Raw genomic sequence first — 20,398 nt, 5'->3', positions numbered from 1 at the left:
GTCACTCAACAAAAATGTAGTGTTGACTGAAGCTTTTTGTCGAGCGACATTGGTCGAAAGGGTGTGCTGCCGCAGAACCCTTTCCCAATATTAAAATGAGCCTTTACTGTCCCTACTGACCACTGTCCACTATGAACATCTTTTCTTAGTACTATGTTGCAACATAACCTCTTGAAAACTTGCCTTTGTTAGGGGTTCTCTTTTTATGTCTTCACCTTTAGACATATAGGTTCTGCAGACTGCCTGTTAATTTAAAGAATGTAACCAAATTATTTACCATGTAAATAGATAGTTCTACTGTAAAAACGACAGTATACCTACAGTATATCAAACCAAATGCCATAATACAGTATATATCAGACTGGAGAATATTTCTCTTTCTTATGAAAAATATGCCTAGTCTCTTTGTAAAGTCATTAGTGTGTTCCTGTGATTGTTTTCATTTTGTGTTGACTTAAATTGATGTGAGGTGCATATTTACACTTACAGTATATAGACTGATATATTTTTTAAAGGTTTCCCAGATACAGTATATACATATACGTAAATGTAAAAGTTTCATAAAATGTGTGAGGCACATATTCATGCTCCAATTACTGTGTCATCTTTTTTATGTTACTTTTGTCATGACTTCAGAATAACATTAGTAATACATTCAGATTTTGCATGCTAAAGAACATGAACAGCCAATCTCTGAAGATGGCAATCAAAAACATTAAATGATTGGACTACAATCTACCTAATAAAATATCATGGAAACTAACAACAATAGATGTCTGTATACAAAAAAATAGACTGGGTTATAAAATGGCACACAGTGCCAGTCAAAATTACAAGGCAAACAATCGAAAAATAATTCTTGCCTGATCACAAATCAATACACGCGCGCTCATGTACACATCCACAAATACGCACATTTTATACACAAACAAATATACACACTCAAACCACAGGATTGTCACAAATCTGTAATGGCCATAAACCTGCACTGACACACACACACACACACACACACACACACACACACACACACACACACTATGGGGTTTTGGCTGTCACCAACGCAGTGTCCCCCAGCTCTGTGGCAGGAAGTGGAATCCTGTGCTCTCTGAATGTGCTGCACACAACCAGGCCTCCGCCCCCCTCTGTCCCTCCATGCTGTGGGGGTCCCCCATAGGTGGCGCTGCCCCAGTCGTGCTCCTTCACGCCTTTTTGGGCCCCACCATTCACGTGAGGACAGAGTGGAGGGGTCTCTGTTGCTGTGTGGAACACGTATGTGCAAGCGTTTCTCTCTAAAGGTGGTGGTTGGATTTTGACAATAGGCCCTGCGTTGGCAGGAGAATCAAGTGTAGGCTCTGCGTCATCTGCAGTAGAGAAAAGACAGCGCGCAATGTAATGATGGACGTCAGATACTGTATTGATTGACTTGATTGAATACTTAATTAGCCGTTTGCAAATAGTACGGCAGTACTCTCTCTCTCTCTCTCTCTGTCTGTCTCTGTCTCTCTCTCTGTCTCTCTCAGCCATAATAACATTTAAGGAAAACTGTTCATATATATATATATATATATTTATATATATATCATTCTGCATGTTAAGGTTAAGAGACCATTTCTAAAGCTTAATGGACAAAGATAAATTCCTCTAATTTAAACTTAATTTAAACATTCCTGAGTATCATATGGATAAAGCCCTATTGATAAACAGAGGGTAAGCAATGAAGCTGCCTCATAGAGTAATGGCATTTAGAGCATCTGCCTTTCCATACAAGCCTCTTGTCTCCACAGTGAAGTTGCACGCACACATAGTAGCAGTAAATACACAGATGGTCTGTGGTGGAAAGTAACTAAGTACATTTACTTAAGTACTGTACTCAAGTACAATTTTGAGGTATTTGTACTTTACTTGAGTATTTCCAATTTCCAATACTTTTACTTCTACTCCACTACATCTCAGAGGCAAATATTGTACTTTTACTCCACTACAATTGTTTGAAAACTTTAGTTACTAGTTACTTTTCAGATATAAATTATGATATTATGAAACATACATTAACCACTTTAGCCCTATTTCATACATAGGCTATTTGAAAATAGCAGATCTACAAGCTCACAATGCGACGCGTTGTGAGCTTGTAGATCTCAAACAGTACTTTAAGTACATTTTGATGCCAATACTTTTGTACTTTTACTCAAGTAAATTTTGAATTCTGGACTTTTACTTGTAACAGAGTATTTTTATTTTGCAGTATTGGTACTTTTACTTAAGTAAAGAATTTGAGTACTTTTTCCACCACTGCAGATGGTACAAGCGAAAGCATGCCATGCAGTAATTTAAGCATGTGATTATGAGTGCGACAGTGAGTGAGTGTGTTTTAAAGCTTTTGTGGTGTGATGAACGTATGTGTGTCCTCTCTGCAACTAACGGATGTGTGTTCAGACTAGAATAGCTGCTGAGGGATGGGGCTGTCCCACGGGACCCCAGAGGAGAAGAGAACAGAAACTGTGGATTTTCTAGGGTGATGCATGTCACGCTTCACCCCAACTGCCTGCTGCTACTGCCCCACTTCCTTCTTGCTAGCTACCACCGTGCGGGGGGTACTGTGTGCATTATTGTTGATACAAATTTAGAATAGGCTGAAATAAAACCTCAAACACACATCAAGTTCCCCTAGAGTTCATGATGCACAGGTTACTGAAGCCCAGGCCAGGAATATTACAAAAGTATTGACATCAAAATGCACTTAAAGTACCAAAAGTAAAAGTACTAAAATGTTTGAAAATAGCCGATCTGTGAGCTTGTAGATCTACTATTTCAAATAGCCTAGGTATGAAACAGGGCTGAAGTGGTTAATGTATGTTTTATAATATCATGATTTATATCTGAAAGGTAACTATTATAATTCAAATCAAATAATTGTAGTTGAGTAAAAGTACAATATTTGCCTCTGAGAAGTAGTGGAGTAGAAGTTTGGAAGTATTGGAAATTCTCAAGTAAAGTACAAATACCTCAAAATTGTACTTAAGTAAAAGTACTTCGTTAAATTCCACCACTGCTGATATGCATATGGTCCACCCAGTCTGACCCTGTCCTGCACATCAATCTGACGTCTGTGCACGTAGCGAGAGTTGGTCTGTTACTGTAATATACGGTATATGTCACATTACATTCTATATTTCCGGACATAAAATTTAAACAAACTTATTTACACTTATATGTGTCCTTAACTATATTTTGCCTGTGGTACATGGTCTATTGTCTGGACGCATGGGAAGTGACAGTTTTGTCTGCAGGTATACAGTAATCCTTTTGAAAATATCCCATTACATTATAACAAACCTGGTCTGCTGTCAAAATACACACGTAGTATATATATATATATATATATATATATATATATATATATATATATATATATATATATATATATATATATATATATGTGTGTATGTGTATGTGTATGTGTATGTGTGTGTGTGTGCGCAGGTGTGTCTATTATAGTATATCCCAAATGATTTGTATAATAGTATACTGTACATCAGCCAACAGTGTATTATATATGTCATTACCTGTGCGGCGATGCCTGGCGTGTCGTCTGTAAATGAAGAACCACAGGGCCAGAGCCAGGCTGGACCCGGCTACGATTGCCAATACAGAGACCCACAGAGCAGGACTCAGGACCACCAGGGAATCAGCCTGGATCACAGCATCAGTGGTTCTCAATGGCACAACAACCGGAAGGGTTGATTCTGGATGGAAAAGATTGGAAGATTTAAAATCCCACTTCAGAAAGAAACGTTTATGCATGTACACATGAGTTTTATTGCTCAGGAGAAATAAGATAACTTAAATTTATTTCTTTTTTTTGCAGCTGAGGAGATGCAGCTCATATCATCAGCTACAATTACAATAGGCATTTAGTAGACACTCTTATCTAGTGCAAGATCGGAATAAGCAGAGTAAGCATGGACTCTAGCCAATAATCAACAAGGTAAATAGTCACATAGAGTTGCAGAGAGAAACTAGGATACCAGGTAAACAATGAACCTACAGTATTATCTGTCAAAAGTCAAAACAACATGCTAAATAATAATAACATCTTAACAATATAACGGTCCTGCTGGCCGAAAACAACAAATTAGTTTAAAATGAGTTATTGTTGTAGGGGGGCACGGTGGCGCAGTCGGTAGCGCTGTCGCCTCACAGCTAGAAGGTCCTGGGTTCGATTCCCGCCGGGGACGCTGTGGGCACTGGGGGCGTGTCTTCTCCTCCGCGTCATCAGCGCCCATACCCTAGGTGGGGTTGGCGAAAGGGCCTACTCTGTGTGGAGTTTGCATGTTCTCCCCGTGTCTCCTAGGGTAGTTAATACCCTCACAAAAACATGTAGTAATCCTGGTCACTATACCGCCTCCCCCATGACAGCCGGGGCGCCTGATGGAGGGGAAGGGAACTGGTTGGAATAACGTGTTCCTTCCACGCGCTACGTCCAACCAGGGAAACTCCCCCCTGTCAGGTGACAAGAAGGTCAGTTGGCTCTCATGCCTGAAGGAAGCATGAGCTCGGCCCTGGCCTCCCTACTGTGGGGTGACAGGTGTAATACTGGTGTAGGGCTGGTGTAGTGCCCAGGATCACTTAGGAATTTGGCACCGGGTGAAAAAAAATGGGTTACAAAAATCGCGGGATAAAAATTAAAAAAAAAAAAAAAAAAAAAAAAAAAAAAAAATGAGTTATTGTTGTGAACTACACTGTTGTACGATGAAGTACAAATCAGGAAAACTGGACAACTAGAACTCCACCACTCACGTGGACAACTGGACAACTAGAACAACTCCACCCACTCATGTGTAGCCTACTCACCTGTTGTTGGTTTAATCTGAGGAGCTCTAGGCTGGGGTCTGGTGTCTGACGGTGGCTGTAGCTGGACCTGTACCTGGATACAGTCGTTGCAGAGGTTGTCCCACTTGAAGCCAGGAGGACAATTCTTCCTGGCCATGGTGAAGGCAAGGCCAGTTCTGCTCTGTGTAGAGTCTGCTGCAGGGTAACACTGCTGCACTTGTGTTTGAGGCAGAAAATTACATGTAGTGAAACCAACTAATACTATGAGACAAGGGTGGAGAACTAAATTGAAATACAAGGAGATAGAGAGAAACAAGGATGAGGGGGTATGACTTGTGAAGTCAGTAGGGCCCTAACAGACGTTTCAGTTCCTCTAATTCATAGGAAAGGGTGAATCACTAAATGTGTCCCCTGGGCCGAGAGAGAGAGAGAGAGAGAGAGAGACAGACAGACAGAGACAGAGAGAGACATACTGTAGAGAGAAACAGAGACAGGGATGGGGACCAAGATATATATAAAAGTAGACACAGGTGCTCATTGAAGGGTAGAATTCTAACATTATAACCTACTGCCTCTGCAGACATAACTAATCACATTTAAATACACCCTTTTGTATTGCTTTATTAGTATTATTAGTGGCATAACATTATTAACATGAATATCATAGTAATTATTTGCACAGATACCGTCACTCAGAAACCACACATGTGACTTCTGTTTCAAGTATTGGTTCTTCTTCTCATAGCTGAAGAAATACAAATGAGACTAGTTTCATTCATGTCAGGCTAAAATTAAAATGACTCCATGTCGGACAAAGTGTGTGGCACAGCTGAACTACTGTAAAATAATCCACTCAAACAAATACATTTTGTCACACCTGGTGAAACATGGTGAATCTTACATTTTATAGTAAGGAATTAGTCATGTAAGCAAAATAACACATAAGAGAGGCAAAGGAGGTCACGGTAGAGTTCAATGTTTTTAATAAACAATGTGCATAGGAAATTACATTTTCAAAAGTGCAGCATTGCGTGAAAACAGATACTACCTAAAAAGTACAAACTTCAAGGACATTGGTTTTGCTCACACAAAACATAGTCAAAAGTATGGCTTTAAAATAGATTTGAAAAATGTTTATCAACAGCCCTGAGTGTGACGTTGAAATGATTGTTTCATTAAGCAAAAAACAATGGTGTTCACAGGCATACATTATGAGTGTTGTTCCCAACTGTGGTCCTCGCGGACCACTGATACAACTGAATTGCTTTCACAACAGGTATCATTGGCACCCAACCTGGCATTCTACTGTAGTTGTCTATTCAAGGACTAGTTATACTGGTAAACCAGGTGAATAATAACTTACAAGTAGGGTTGGAAACCACTGCACTATGAAGACCTTAAATGCTGATCAACTTCCTTCTGGGAGATGATTCATTGTCTGACTCCAAGGCACAAATGATTGCAATCATAAAGACTATGAAAGAGTCACTAAGAATAAATAAATAATAATAAATAATATAAATAAATAATAAATCTCTAGTGATTTCAAAATACAATTTCTGATACAACACCCTGAGACTGAAATTCATCACCAATACCTGCAGCGGTCTTCCAGCAATGTGTGTACCATCGACAGCAAAAATTCAAGCAAAGATTAAAAAGTAAATTAAAGTGATTGATTTTGCGTTTTTTTGCAAAGTACAGGGAAAAAGAACAGATCGCACTTTGTTCTGTCAAACACACACACACACACACACACACACACACACACACACACACACACACAAACCTCAGGGCATGAAGAGGCGGGGCTGCATGCTGACGAAGGTGAAGTTGTAGTAAGGTGGGAGGCCCTGGTGGGCAGTGTTGTTGAACTTGTCCCAAACAAATGGAGGGAGATTGTCTTGTGTTGTGGGGCCGTTTAACGCCTCGGCGTGGAACTGCTCAGCCATGGAGTAATCAGTTACCTGGGTGGAGAAACAGGAGGCAGCCAAAGTGGCAAAAGGTGAAGTCAGAAGCTGCAGGTTTTTTTTTTAAGTCATCTTTTGAAGTGTTCTGATTATACTAGAGTGTAGAGAGACAGGAAACATGGAGAGAATGGGGGAGTGACATGCAGTAAATGGTCTGGCTGGCCAGGAATCAAACTGGGGACTGACTGTCAGGCATTAGTGCCTTATATGTTATGCACCATAACCGCTCAGCTATTGGGTCAACCGTAGACTCCTATTTCAATCTGTGGTTTCTGGTTTCAACCATAGAAGACAGGGAAGCACCATAGGAAGCACCATGGAAGACGGGGAAGCACCATAGGAGGTGCCATAGAAGACAGAGAAGCACCATAGGAAGTGCCATAGAAGACAGGGAAACACGCACCATAGGAAGCACCATAGATGACAGGGAAGAACCATACAGTAGTATTTTAGGAGATATGAAAACCCTTCACATTCTGTAAGTTGCCAGAGCTACTACCTTAGTGTCATAGCAGCCTCCTGGAGAAGGTTTTGTGGCCCTCAGGTCATCACGGCAGCAGATGGACTTACAGGGATCACCTTTGGAGTATGGATCCTTTTTGTACTCTGGTAAAATAAAAGCCAAAGGTCAAGTAGATAAGGCAGCTTTCGGAAGAGTACTAGACAAAACAAAAAGTTATAAAAAAGTAATGTTATCCCTGTGCATGGTTGAGTATGATAACAAGTACAACTGCTTAAAAATGCTCTGAATACTCTGCTATTGAGCACACCTAACCTGTATTACTAGTAGCATACACAGCATTTACTGTGAGTCTACTGTCATGTCATTGTCATCATCATAAGGCTGGGCGATAGGGATAAAATCAAATATCACAAGATGTTTGACCAAATACCCCTATCGATATTTTGACAATAATATAGCTTTGTGACAATAATTGTCTTTTACATTTTTTACAATGTTTGAAAGTATAAAAAGGCCAAAGTGATTAAAATCCCAGACCATATCTAGTCTCATATCACGATATCCCGCATTGGAGCTTAAGCATCAGAGGTTCCTGTAGATGAACTACATTAAGGCCCAAAACATTTCAACAATAAAAAACAAAAATCAGTATCTTTGAATTATTTTCAAGAAAAGTATTTTTTCTTTTGTCAAGTGCTAGCACTTAATTCCTTGCTGCAAAAGAACGTTTCCTATCACCCCCCGGATGTTCAACTTGAATATCGTCGCTGTCGGGTGGAAACCTGTCCAAAACCTTTTTTACTTTGACAACAATCTACAGTACAAGCTCACAATGTGTTGCAAGCTTGTAGATCATCTATTTTTACTATTTACATTTTGCTTATTTACTCTTGTACACTCTTGACACTCTTGTACGATGAAGTAGGGCATTCATTTATGGAAAAACATAAAAAGTTGAAATATGGAGATACAAGGTTTCTGCCCTACAGCAACGACATGAAGAAAAACAAAAACAACAACAACAACCCCACTGACTCAGTTGAACACGAGGAGTCAAAGCTACCACTAGCTGCAATAATGAGAAAAATGAGAAAGGAGCACACACCATTGAATCTCATGATGTACTTGAGGGAGTCCAGGTCCTTGACCACAGCCTGGTCACGGCGGAAGATCTTGGCTCTGGGGCAGAGGTCATAAGAGAAGTCGTCTCCAAACTCCTTCCACATCTCTCCATAGCCACTCATCATGTAGACCTTGTGGTGAAAAGGGACGTTGTAGGATGGCCAGAAGCCTGGGAGGAAAGAGACAAGAGATGAGAGCAAGAGAGAATGGGGGGAGATAAGATAAGATAAAACTTAACTGATCCCGTAGGGAAATCTCTGACCCCTTACCACTGATTTGTTTTGATATCAATTTACTGTTATTGCATTTATTATGAGTTACTAGTATGGATGCATGATTCAACGAAATGATTAATAAAGCAAAATTTGCCATTACTTGTGATAAAAATAAAATAAAATAAAAAGTGCAGTAAAGTTAAAGTAATACTAGGTAACGTTTTCAACAAAACTAAAGTTAAATTGTATATCTTTTGCGAGTGGCAAAAGTTTCACAACACCCACTCCGTGAATTTCACCCCCGGAAGCCTTTTATTTATATATTTTCTATTGAAAGTGGACTGGGGGGACTTTCCCGGGGAAATGACGTTCCTGGCCAACGTCATGACGTCGTGGCCGACGTCCCCAGGAACTACCGCAACGGTTTCCTGTTTGGCCAGGAACTACCGCGCTATAACAAAAAGGAACCTCACGCTGATGTTAAGATAATGTAGGATTGGAAGATCGAAAAAGAACAGAAAAAGAAAGCACAGCTCATGGTAACTAATGCTCCACTGGCTAAGAGAAACGATCCGTAGATAGTATAAAACAATTAAAAGATCGCTTTTTGAAACGCTTCCGGCTTCCGGTGAAAACGAATGGAATTCTGGGTAATCGAGGATTACGGAAATTGTATGCAGTGACGGTAGTGACCAGCAGAGGTTGCTAAAAATCGTTATTTGGGATTCTGCATTGTATAACTTTAACTCTGTGGTATGTCTGTGTCTTACTCTACCTCTGCGTAGAGTCTGTGTCTGGTCAGAGAACTCCACCAGTCCTGGGATCTGCTCCACCACTGTCAGAGCACCATCGTCGATACTATGGCCGAGCTTCACTTTGCTGCGGTCCACCACCATGTACTGATTGTTGTATGTACCTAGAACACAAAGGTCACATATCATATATTATTTGGTGAGTGCTCTTATCCAAAGGGCCTTACAGTACAACCATTGTGGAAGTTGAGGGTAGGAAGTTGGAAAGATACTTTCTAATGAACCACATATCAGTTGACAAGACTTGACTTCCAGCTAACCGTGAACTGAGAAAAAGAAAAACGGAACTGAAATCTCAACCATGGGTACTGTACATGGAAAGGATCCATAAATATGTTTTGCATTATTGTTTGATGTGCATAACACCTTTTCAGAATATGTATTTCCTTTATTATGCATATTCAACTATTGACTTATTGTATGTTTTTTTTAATGATCAGATCATTTGTATATTCAAGATCTTTCTGCAGTATTAATCAGAGATAGCTTTTTGGGTATACAGTACGCATCAAGAGGAGATTCTACAATGGTTACCACCGAACAGTTCCACGCTGTATGCACAACTGTATTCACAACTATATTATGCTCTATCTGCTCACCGGAGTTGTGCCTAGAGAAGGTTTTGGCCCACTCCTCCCCAGTATTTGCCAGGCTGTGAGCCAGTCTCACTCTCTGCCATGTTAAAAGACTCTGGGGGATGATGAGGGACAAGAGGGAAGAGTTGAAGACATTGTTGGTGGTCTGGGTCATCATCAGACCACTTCCCAACAGATAGAAGTCATCCAGAGATACCAGGAAACCTAGGAGAGGGTTGGAGAAGGGCAGAGGAGATTGAGGGCAAGTGAGGAAGGGACGGGGAGTGACACAGAGAGACAGACAGAGGGAAAGAGACAACAATGGGTAAAGAAAAGACAGCTGATAAACCACTCTCTTTATTCAATGTTCACCAGTAAAATACATTCTAAAAGAAGAATTCAACCCTGTGAACACTTTTCTTTCAAAATAACACAAACAACTTGTTAGTGTTATTTTTAAAGAAAAATCTCTCCTACCCTGTAACATATAGCCTTGTATTAATAAGGAGGCTATATGTTACAGGGTAGAACAACATAGAGAGGGGAGAACCATGAGAGCCCCCCATACAGTGTATACTCCCAAAAAGGTCATGTTGTTGAAGAGGGTCTTTGACCTACCAGGGTAGCTGCTGAACGAGAGTTTCCCGGTGGCCGTGTGGGGCTCAGTGACATGGAAATCCCAGTGTTTATAGATGCGCATGGTGGCCGCATAAGTGTACCAGCTGGAATGGGCAAACAGTAGGTTCTCGAAGCCTGGCAACATCTGGTGCAAAGGAAGGTTGACAGAGAAGCATTAATGAAGGCTAAGATTCAAAATGTTGTCTTGCATTGTCATGTCAACAGTGGTAATTGGAATTTGCGTCAATGACACAGTACACAAACAACAGACATATCACACAGTACTCCTCACTGTATCTAACAACTAGGGTCAGAGTTCAAAGGATCACTCAAAGGGTCAATGTTACATATTCCATGTCAACGAACAAAGTGCTTTTATTTATTCATTATTTAATGTTGCACCCACAAAGTGTCTTTGTGCCTTTGTTGAAGTTAAAGGAGCTCAACATCAGAAAAGGCACATTCTGTGCTATATTGGAGACCCATAATATTATTCCACTTTGAAAGATGAAAAGGGTTAGAGCTTGCTGTATATGAAGACACTTTATTCAGTCATGTTAACCACTTAACCCCTATATACTGTACTTAGTTGACCGGGGTCCCCCAGAGCTCTATACTTCGTCCACTCCTTTTTTCTCCTCTACACTAATCTCTTCGCCAAAAATAGCCGATCTAAACGCTCACAACACGTCACGTTGCAACGCATTGTGAGCATGTAGATCTGCTTGTCAAATGTTTGCCCAAGAATAGAAATACTTCATGAGGTTAAAATACATGTTTGAAATAATGAGTAAAATAGGTATATTGATAAAGAACGTGTTACCAACATTCTGGAGAAGAGAAACTTTGAGAAACAAGCCGACCTTTATCAGTGCAGAGCAGTGTCCCATCGCTGGTAGATGGAAGTCTCCGAGGGGATGATTGGAGTTGGGAACCAGAGCTGGAATCAGATCTAGGAGGTCTCCCACTGCATTCAGGAACTGGATAGAAAACATGGACAGGGGCTGTGGGAAGGAAACCAGATAGACAGCTGTTAGTTAACACGCGGAAGATTTACAGAATATGGAAAGAGCAGGAGAGAGTCGACACATAGTTAATTTTCCCTTGATCTACCCAAGACAACTAATTTATTTGTAAAGTGGTCTCATATGGTTCTTTATAATTGGTCATGAGATTGGAAGCAGCAAGAAAGAGAAACATTTTAGATTTTATAATTTGACTAAGATTTAAATTGAATTCTGACAGGTGTCAAGGTCAACACATACCCAAAATAAATAGAATGACACAGTGTAAAAATGTGTAATAAACACATTTCAATAAGCACTGTGTGCTTATTGAACACAATTTATTTCACCATCATTTGGAACCAACTCTATAGGACTTTGTTTGTGTATTATTAAAGGCCTTTCTTGACAAAAGACCACATCCCTTTGTTCTTCATGGTGATAATACATTTACATTTCATGCTGATTGTGTAATAATAACATAATAAAGATTTTCTGAGTTGACTCTTGAAACAAGCAGTGCCTTTAAACGAATTCGACAGACCTTCTTCCCTTGTTTCTTGGCCCAGTGTGCAACTCCAGCCTGGAGTCCGTCCATCTGAGCCACTATGAACCCTGTGTGTCGCCACAGAGGATCCGAACTCTTATTCATTTTCACCTGTTCCCTCGTCCACATGTCCTGCTTCCTGAAAGCAAAACAATGTGAAGTGTCCTGAAGTGTCCATGGTGGTTTTTGCTCTTCCTCTTTCTATTTTTCAGTACTTCCATAATCTGCATATCCAAATACTAAATGATAGTGAAGTTGAGAAGTGGAGTTTACTATGCTCAGAATATGTGACTTATTCGGCAGTCAGTTGCTATACTTTGATTGGTGTAACATATTCACTATGCCAAGGTTTGGCAACAGCCTGAATAAGTTCTGAATAGTTTTTCTTAGCTTCATAACATATTTTGAAAAAACCCAGAAGGCATTTTTAATGATTGAAATGTTGTAACTCACAAGAAATAAAACAATGTAATGTAACCCATGGTCACCGGTTTGCCTCTCAGTACGCCCATGTCTACCTGTCATCATGACCATCTGAGCAGCTATCAGCTGGGTAAAGCTGAAACTGAAATTCCTCTGTACAATTAACAAAGGTCCCCCTCCCCATAGCTCTAGTCAGCCCATGAGAATGCATCCAAAAAGCATCCCTGCTAATGCAGTCAGTCTTATTAGACAATATGCTTATTGTCAGGCCAAACTATCTACTCCCATTACAGAGTGAGCTTCCCTGTTTGGCATCATGTCATATGAGCTGACTGTAGCACAAGCTAGAGTCTTACCAAATAACTTTTGATATAATGATATAGAACTAGAAGAGACAGTGAAATGTGTCAGTTTATAAGGGCGTGGTGATACAAAGGAGCACCACCAAACTCACTTCATGAAGCTCTGAACTGCGCTTAAGACCTCTGGGCTGCTGATCAGCTGCGGGTACATATTGGCATAGTGGTCGATCATCTGCCTGTTGGAGTGACAAATCTTAATTTGGTAATACACATCAAAAGAGCGAAGCATAGCTTACAGAACGTTGTATACTAGTGGTTTTACTACTTTGCAGGATTTCCAGTAATGTTTCATTGATATGTAGGTGTATGGCTGTATATTCAGGATACCTACTGGGCAGTGAGGAAGCCTTCAAGGTACCCAGCTAGGAAGAAAGTGACTTCATCTGGCTCAGGTGTCTCCCCATATCCTGCACGAATCTCTAAAACACTCCAGCCAGAGCTGAAGAGGGTGTCATTGAGGTATCCATATGCATCCCCCTCTGTCTCAATGACACCCTCTTTCAGTAGGACAGTCTTGTGAGTGGGATCCCAATACACTGTGGCCGATGTCATCTCTGAAAATGATCAAGAACCATAATGAACATACACCCATTAAAATAGGTGGTAGGGCCACTATGGTATAGATTTACAACAATCATAGGCTAGTAAATGGGCATGATTTGGGGGCATTTAGCACTACAGGAATTAGGTCACTGGGGTAAACAGAAGAGAAGTCTGGGTTCCACATTTGTTCTGGAAGACTGGGCACTTTTTAGAGAAAAGACTGGGCGTAAGACTGGGCACTACTCTGATTAACAAATTGTAAGACTCTTTATGTTTTATGTGATATACTAAATACTTTAATAAACATAGTGACAGCTACCCTTCCTGTTGTGTTACTTACAACAAAATGTTTATGTGTCCATATTACTTATACTGTACCTCAAAACTACTACTAAACTGGGTCATTCACACAGAATGAATTGCCTGGGTGGAAGACTGGTATGGGGCAGTTATTCAAATGCAGTGGAGTGCCCCACCATTCAATTTTTGAGTGACTTACCAAACATCAATGCTTCTTTGTTTAGGCAAATTACTGTAAAAATATGCTTTAGTCAGCGCTCAGCTTCAATCAGTATTATGTAAAGTCATCTTTGTAGTAGTCATGGACTCAGACCTGAATTTTAACAGTTACAAAGTCAGCCTACTACTACTGAAATAAAATAAGCTTAATGTTTAAGACAAACTAACTATTCCCGGTGCCCACTATGTTTTTGTGCCTAGATTTACCAAGTGCCCACTCTGTTTTGGTGCCCAGATTTCCCGGTGGCCACTCTGTTTTTCGTGCCCGGATTTACCCAGAGTTAGGATTTACACCACATGCCCATTCTACTGAGGTGCCCAGAGTTACTAGTCTAAATGCCCACTTGGTGCCCACCACTTCATGTATTCGTCGCTGTAGAGTGGCAGCTAGTGTGCAGCGGTGGCACAAGTTACAAGTTATGTAGCCTATACTTGCATGTTGTGCATGCATGCAATGCAAGGCAAGGCAAACAAAAACTACAACATCACTGTTATATGATTGTGATTGTGGAATCATTCGCATGGTTCGAGAACACTGGTAAAATTAGCAGGTAGAAGAATACATTACGCTAGCAACTTCACAGCTTAAACCTGGACTAAATGATTTATTATGGTAATGCGGTATACTTACTGTCAGTGTGAGCACTGGCGAAGACCACGGCCATATTTAATAAAACAACGATATACAACCTCTTCTTTAAAAACATATTTTGCTTGTAGTCAAAAATAAAATGCTCTTCGTGGCAAAAGAGCAACTGTTGCGTCGAAAGATCGTCAACTTAGCTGCCTATGAACCAAACACAAGGGAGTTGAAACCTGAAAGTCCCTAAAGATTGAGGAAGGTTCCCTTATTGGTGGATACAATAGGCTCTACGCACAGCAGCCATATTGGAAGGAAATTGGGCCTCTTCCTTAGTTTCTTCAGGTGTTACCAATTATACTAATGAAGGCTCTGTTCCATTTCATGTAGCACAGTGGTTCTCAAACTTTTTTTAATTTCAAGGACCCACATAACTCTGAGAGTGTACAAATGGAACCAAATGGACCCTTACGGGTCCATTTGGTTCCATTTGTACCCGTAAGGGTCCATTTGGTTCCATTTGTACACTGTAAGGGGCAATTTGGAACCCCCTCAAGGAACCATGAGGGTCCCTGGACCACACTTTGAGACCCACTGGTGTAGCAGAGTGTTTCCAGTGAGACAACAATACCCTGACTCTGTTTGACCAGAATGGAACAGAGCCTTAATTAGTATCAGTGGTAACACCTGTGAAGGAAGTAAGAAGAGGCCCAGTTTATTTCCAATATAGCTGCTGTGCATAGAGCCTATTCAGAACGATTCCTGGTTGACTATAGCCTGGCTCCACCCCCTGAATCCTTTGCCTAGCATTCAGGAATGAATGAATGAATGAATGAATGAATGAATGAATAATGGAGTGAAACGAAATGAAAATTCAGGCTGAGTGTCAGGCTAGGTTGGCTAGCCTCCCATCGAGGACTCGTAATCTAAAGGAATAAATAAAATCAATGTCACGAGTTTACTCTGACTGACGTTAGGTGGTGACAGGTATGTGTAAATATGGGAGGACAGAAAAACGTACCACCCCAGATGGGGAAAAAAAAAGAAGTAATTATACCACTACTTAAACCAATATAATTCTCTAGGAACTCATGTGTAAACAAAAAATATAAGACACACATAGGTCCCTTTCAATGAATACATTCCAGTGGAAGAGAACAGAAGAAAAACAGAAGCTTTTCCTGCAACAATGTAACGTGCACTCCTACAAGTCATCCATAATTGTTACTTCTGGGAAAGCTACTCTTCACATTTTCACCTTAACAACTGTTTTGGTGAAAGTATTAAGAATTAGCACATGACAAAATAAAATGCTTTTAGCTTTTTTTATTAACTTAAAACCTAGCCTCATCCTCACTAGGGACTTTAAACCTAACCATCAGCTTAAACAGAGTTGAAAAATGTTATTTTCAAAAGGTGTCAAGAGATTTATTTCAGTTTGTGATGACACTGCCCCCAAGTGGCAAGCTGGAATCATATCTACAATGTCTAATTCAAATATTTCAACATGAAGAGGAAAATGTGTGTATATATATATACACATAGGCTACTTAGTAAATGAATACCGGGTCTGCACTTGGTCTGCTCCTTTTTTCCTCTACACCAAATATCATTGCCGAAAATATCCGATCTACAAGCTCAAAACGCGTCACGTTGCAACGCGTGGTGGATCTGCTATTTTCGGCAAATGGTCCCCCCAGCATAGGGATGCTATTGTTCAAGTGGTTAAGACGCTAAATCAACAGAGCGACAATTTTGTCCGACTCCAACACAGAGCAACACCAAGTAAAGCAAGCTGAAATCAACAAAGGTGGAGAGAAAATAATTTAAGTGTACATAATGATGTCATACTGATATTAACATATTCAACAGTACACATATAAAAGTCCTTCAAAGCAGACCGATATGTCTATTCCGACAAAAACGTTGCATTCTATTCAACCAACAATATAATGGTTTGTCCACAGTTTTACTGATTTCTAAAATGCTTAAATGCAGACCAAAACTAAGAAAACATTTAACTGGAAATGTAACATCAATGTGGCTCAGAATGAAAATCGTCTTCATTTGGTCAAAAACACAGCTCAAATCAAATCACACATTTCCCCTTTATAAATATTTCTTATAATGTATCCAACAGTTTTCTCACAATACGTCAATCCCCCACAAACAGCAAAATCCTGCACACTGCTTTAGCCAGGTATCACATTTATTAGGCTACTTATGTTTCCATCCTACATTTTTCCTTTGGATTTTTGGACAATTGCAATTATTTTGGAGGTGTCAATATTTCTCTTCCCGAAAGATTAATTGGATACACACTTTTAAGTGGGCCAGTGTTCAGCAGCAAATAACATAATACTTATTTTATCATTTCATAGAAGACTATTTTTTACTTTGACTTTATTTTAATTGTCCAGTCACTTGTCATAATGTCCCTATATTTTTAGGTCAGTTAAGGACAAATAAAGATTGTTTTCTGCCAAGATTGTGACGCAGACTCAGTATAAGGAATAATGGGCTGCACACCAAGCAATATAACTATAACTATGAAGACTGCTTTCAAATCGTTCAAACTCAAGTGGATGTCAGAGTCCATACTCCATACCACGACTATATGACAGTGGTGAACGATCTAGTTATAGTGCTTGCTGTGGATGGCCCTTAAGATTAAGATGCTAAATGTCAACATATCACCAATCCATAGTGTTTTACACATTGCAAAACAGTCGAGACTCCATCAGAGATCAGACTTGATTCAAAATAGACTGAAAAAGGCACTACACATGCACTCATCTAGTTACTCTGAAGCATTCAGAGACCACTCACACCCTTCATTTTAGAATAGGATCAATTTCTAAAAATCTCACACTCTGGCTCTCATTAAGCAGTCATCTGATGTCTGAAGCACAGCTATGCCCCAAAATTATGACCACTTTCCCATGAAACAAAAACTAACAGGGATTGATAAAGCTATTATGATGAATGGTTATTCAAATATAAATTAAGAGTAAAGTTCAAATACTGTGTAAAGTACAAGTATGTAATCTATGACTAATTTAAGTATTTGTATGATATTGTCTACTGTACTGTACATCACTGAGATGTATTTATCGAGAGACATTCCAGTGCAAACAGGATTCAGTGATATAGCAGGGTTTTCCAGGCGTAAACTCCAGTGTGTTGACAATATTAACCATTCCATCTGTCATACAATGTAAAACTCACAAAGATCATTGCTGGATGAGTGCATTGAGATCATCTGCTGCAAAGTGAAGAACAGGGGTTTCAGTGGTAGACTTACTCTCCACAGGACCGGCCAACACGGCCCTCATATCAGTCACTCATCATCAATGAGCTTCTCAGCACCGTTTTCTGCTTGTCTGACTGCACTGCTCCCTCCTTCCTCTCCTCCACTGCCCTCTTCCTCTTCCTCGTAATCCTCTGCATAGGAGTTGGCCTGGCCGCCATAGTTGATCATGGTGCGGGAGAGGTCCACCTCGATGGGGAAGACATCTGCCTCCTTCAGAACTGCATAGCACTCGTCGTAGTATCGCAACATGCCCGACACAAAGCGCTGTAGCTGGAACACAATGTCCTGGACTGGAGAGGGATGAAGGAGGGGGGAAGGAAGGGGAAGATGTGTGTGTGCAGGGGGGTACATAGAAGTCAGAAGATGCGATGAAGTGACAGGCTGACTCAGTCGAAAATCAACTGTCTAAAGGCTGCAGCATACTTCAAACAACGACAAATGCTTTTTTCGGCTTCGGAAGGGCTTGCCGAACTGAAGAAAGTTTGACGAAAGTTTTACAACAGAACTCGGAAACTCGAAAAATCCGAACTCGGCTCCAAGTTCTAAATGAAATATACAAATGATCAGAACTTGATGAGGCTTAATATAGCCGTTACAGATGAATTAATATGCCTTGAGAGACGAACTAACGTGTCTTGCTATTTAGAAAAAACAAAGCGGTTTGTTTTCTCAAACAAGATACATCCATTTTTGTTAAAAATATACTTTTACACCACTATGTTTTTTCTGCATTTATTAACTGAATAGAATTGTTTTACGGTGATTTATTCTAGTTTTATGTCTGTAGTCTTGACAAATGCTTTATCGCTCCCCTCTAGAGAAAACTAGAGCTGCAGGAAGTGAACCAAAACAATTGAACAGTTGAATAATTGTTAATTTTGTCTTGATTTATAAATTCTTAGAAACCCTATTATGTTATTACACGTGTCAATAGGGTAAGGGAATTAAAAAGAAAAAGATATACAGTAAGGAGAGATGAAAAGAACAGACCATGTTTCTGATCCAGAAGTTCTATCTTCTCCAGCACGTCCTTCCTCATCTTGGCGAAGCGTGCCCGAGCCTCCTGTCTACACCGCAGTATCAGACGGTACTCGTAGTTACCAGTACTGACACGATACATGGGCTCTCCCATGGCCTGAGGGAACAAACATAATCACGACCAGGACTTTAAGTATTGATGAGGATATTTACAAGATGGAGGTGTTCACTGAGACAGATCCAATGTATGTCTTACTGCATACACACATGCACACAATCTCTCAAAAAACTCACAAAAAAGGTTTATTATGTATTTTTATCCATTTACTGTATGTCTTATATATTGGACACAACCTTTGACACGATCCTGTTTAGACATGAATTTTGACCTGAAGGTCAAAATTCAATTTCTCCACAGAGCAAGCAGGCAGGCTCTATAAGCTCAGTGGGGAAAAAATACTCTACTCGGGTGAACAGGAAAGTTACACAGTGCAGCTTTAAACTCTGATGGTCTTTATAAGGCTACTCACAATGCAACTGTACTCTTCATCATCCATCTCCTTCACCTTCAGGCAGTATGACTTAAAAACACAAGGGAATGAATACTGTAATCAGGCAAAGCAACATTTAACTTACAGTAAAGCTATAAAACATGTTGCCTTCATCTCATAAAGAAAAACGTTAAACATTTCAGATGTATAATAAAATATGAATTGTGCATGGTGATGTGTCCTCACTAGATATTCAAACTTGACATCCAGGTACTTGCGGATGGTAAGCTTGGTGTCTGGTATGGCCTTGTGAAGGTACGTGTTCAGGTCATGAAGCATCTGTTCAACAGAAAACAATAACTTACAATAAGTGTGACAGGGCATGGTTTTGACTGCCATTTGATTTTACAGATAAAGTGGGAGAGGAACCCACCACTACAAAAAAGGCAACTGGTCAAGTTGATCTATTGGTTGGCTATTATGCATTGTGCCAATTTGCTATCCATGAACTAACTAACTACAAAAGGTGCCACACACAACTGGTGGAGATCTGTCAAACAAGATTCACCCTTCACATTAAATGCCTACCCATTGACCTGCATTGAAGAGATTTCAGATGGATTAGGTACAGCAAAACAATAGGACCACATTTACAAAGCAAATATTCAAAACTCCTCGAGGACATCAAATAATGCAGTCCAAACAGATCAAAACTAAAAATTTCAAGAAAATACACCAATGATTAAATAATTTCACATATTTTATAAACAGTGTGCTTAAGTGTTCCCCAAAACATTAAGCATTAAATGCTCTACACTCTATCCTGTACTCACAGGCTTGATGGTCCTCCCAGGCTGCTGGCTGCAGCCTGGGGTTCCCGTACGCCAATAACCGAGAACACATCCCCAAATGCTGAAAGAATTAGAATGATCATGAAGCATCAACCAAATAAGTGTGATTTTTCCAGAGGCTTGAAAGTGGCCAATTACTTTTGGACACTCGTTTGTCGGGCAGTCCAATACTTTGG

General features: G+C 40.1%; 3 protein-coding genes across 3 annotated transcripts in view; all 3 read right to left on the bottom strand.

Moving 5' to 3' along the window:
- Positions 1 to 782: 782 nt before the first annotated feature.
- On the bottom strand, positions 783 to 5,004 carry LOC308098330 (uncharacterized protein). Its single transcript, XM_080446640.1, has 3 exons — positions 4,858 to 5,004; positions 3,570 to 3,749; positions 783 to 1,364 (listed from the first exon to the last, which is right to left on the bottom strand). The coding sequence occupies exons 1-3, from the start codon at positions 4,991 to 4,993 to the stop codon at positions 1,039 to 1,041; spliced, it is 642 nt and encodes a 213-aa protein (XP_080302766.1). The 5' UTR covers positions 4,994 to 5,004; the 3' UTR covers positions 783 to 1,038.
- Positions 5,005 to 5,802: 798 nt separating this feature from the next.
- On the bottom strand, positions 5,803 to 14,812 carry LOC308098916 (phospholipase B-like 1). The gene is made up of 11 exons (XM_080447387.1): positions 14,641 to 14,812; positions 13,279 to 13,501; positions 13,040 to 13,123; positions 12,160 to 12,301; positions 11,475 to 11,615; positions 10,612 to 10,756; positions 10,018 to 10,218; positions 9,382 to 9,522; positions 8,375 to 8,560; positions 7,306 to 7,412; positions 5,803 to 6,803 (listed from the first exon to the last, which is right to left on the bottom strand). Exons 1-11 carry the CDS (start codon positions 14,714 to 14,716, stop codon positions 6,627 to 6,629), a joined length of 1,623 nt encoding a protein of 540 aa, XP_080303513.1. The 5' UTR covers positions 14,717 to 14,812; the 3' UTR covers positions 5,803 to 6,626.
- Positions 14,813 to 16,657: 1,845 nt separating this feature from the next.
- LOC308099486 (PRKCA-binding protein-like) overlaps positions 16,658 to 20,398 on the bottom strand; it is a gene marked incomplete at its 5' end in the record, with an annotated part of 8,234 nt that continues 4,493 nt past the window's right edge. The window contains 6 exons of the mRNA XM_080448230.1: positions 16,658 to 18,192; positions 18,893 to 19,037; positions 19,411 to 19,461; positions 19,618 to 19,710; positions 19,909 to 19,921; positions 20,205 to 20,283. Coding sequence (XP_080304356.1) covers positions 17,930 to 18,192; positions 18,893 to 19,037; positions 19,411 to 19,461; positions 19,618 to 19,710; positions 19,909 to 19,921; positions 20,205 to 20,283 — 644 coding nt within the window. The 3' untranslated portion in view covers positions 16,658 to 17,929. The remainder of the gene's footprint in view (positions 18,193 to 18,892; positions 19,038 to 19,410; positions 19,462 to 19,617; positions 19,711 to 19,908; positions 19,922 to 20,204; positions 20,284 to 20,398) is intronic.

Source organism: Gymnoscopelus braueri, assembly GCF_963280865.1.
Source record: "Gymnoscopelus braueri genome assembly, chromosome: 13".
Lineage (NCBI taxonomy): Eukaryota > Metazoa > Chordata > Actinopteri > Myctophiformes > Myctophidae > Gymnoscopelus > Gymnoscopelus braueri.
The sequence above is the reverse complement of the archived record's forward strand: the minus strand, read 5'-3'. Positions and strand labels throughout refer to the sequence as shown.

Bases quoted from the DNA above. Each gene is read 5' to 3' on its own strand.
- LOC308098330 (XM_080446640.1), bottom strand. From the start codon at position 4,993: ATGGCCAGGAAGAATTGTCCTCCTGGCTTCAAGTGGGACAACCTCTGC. The intron at 3,750-4,857 runs GTGAGTAGGCTA...TTTTCCATCCAG, and splicing joins TCAGATTAAACCAACAACAG to AATCAACCCTTCCGGTTGTT. The intron at 1,365-3,569 runs GTAATGACATAT...TCTCTACTGCAG, and splicing joins CGCCAGGCATCGCCGCACAG to ATGACGCAGAGCCTACACTT.
- LOC308098916 (XM_080447387.1), bottom strand. From the start codon at position 14,716: ATGTTTTTAAAGAAGAGGTTGTATATCGTTGTTTTATTAAATATGGCC. The intron at 13,124-13,278 runs GTAGGTATCCTG...TCACTCCAACAG, and splicing joins GAAGGCTTCCTCACTGCCCA to GCAGATGATCGACCACTATG. The intron at 10,757-11,474 runs GTCGGCTTGTTT...CCTTTGCACCAG, and splicing joins ACTGCTCTGCACTGATAAAG to ATGTTGCCAGGCTTCGAGAA.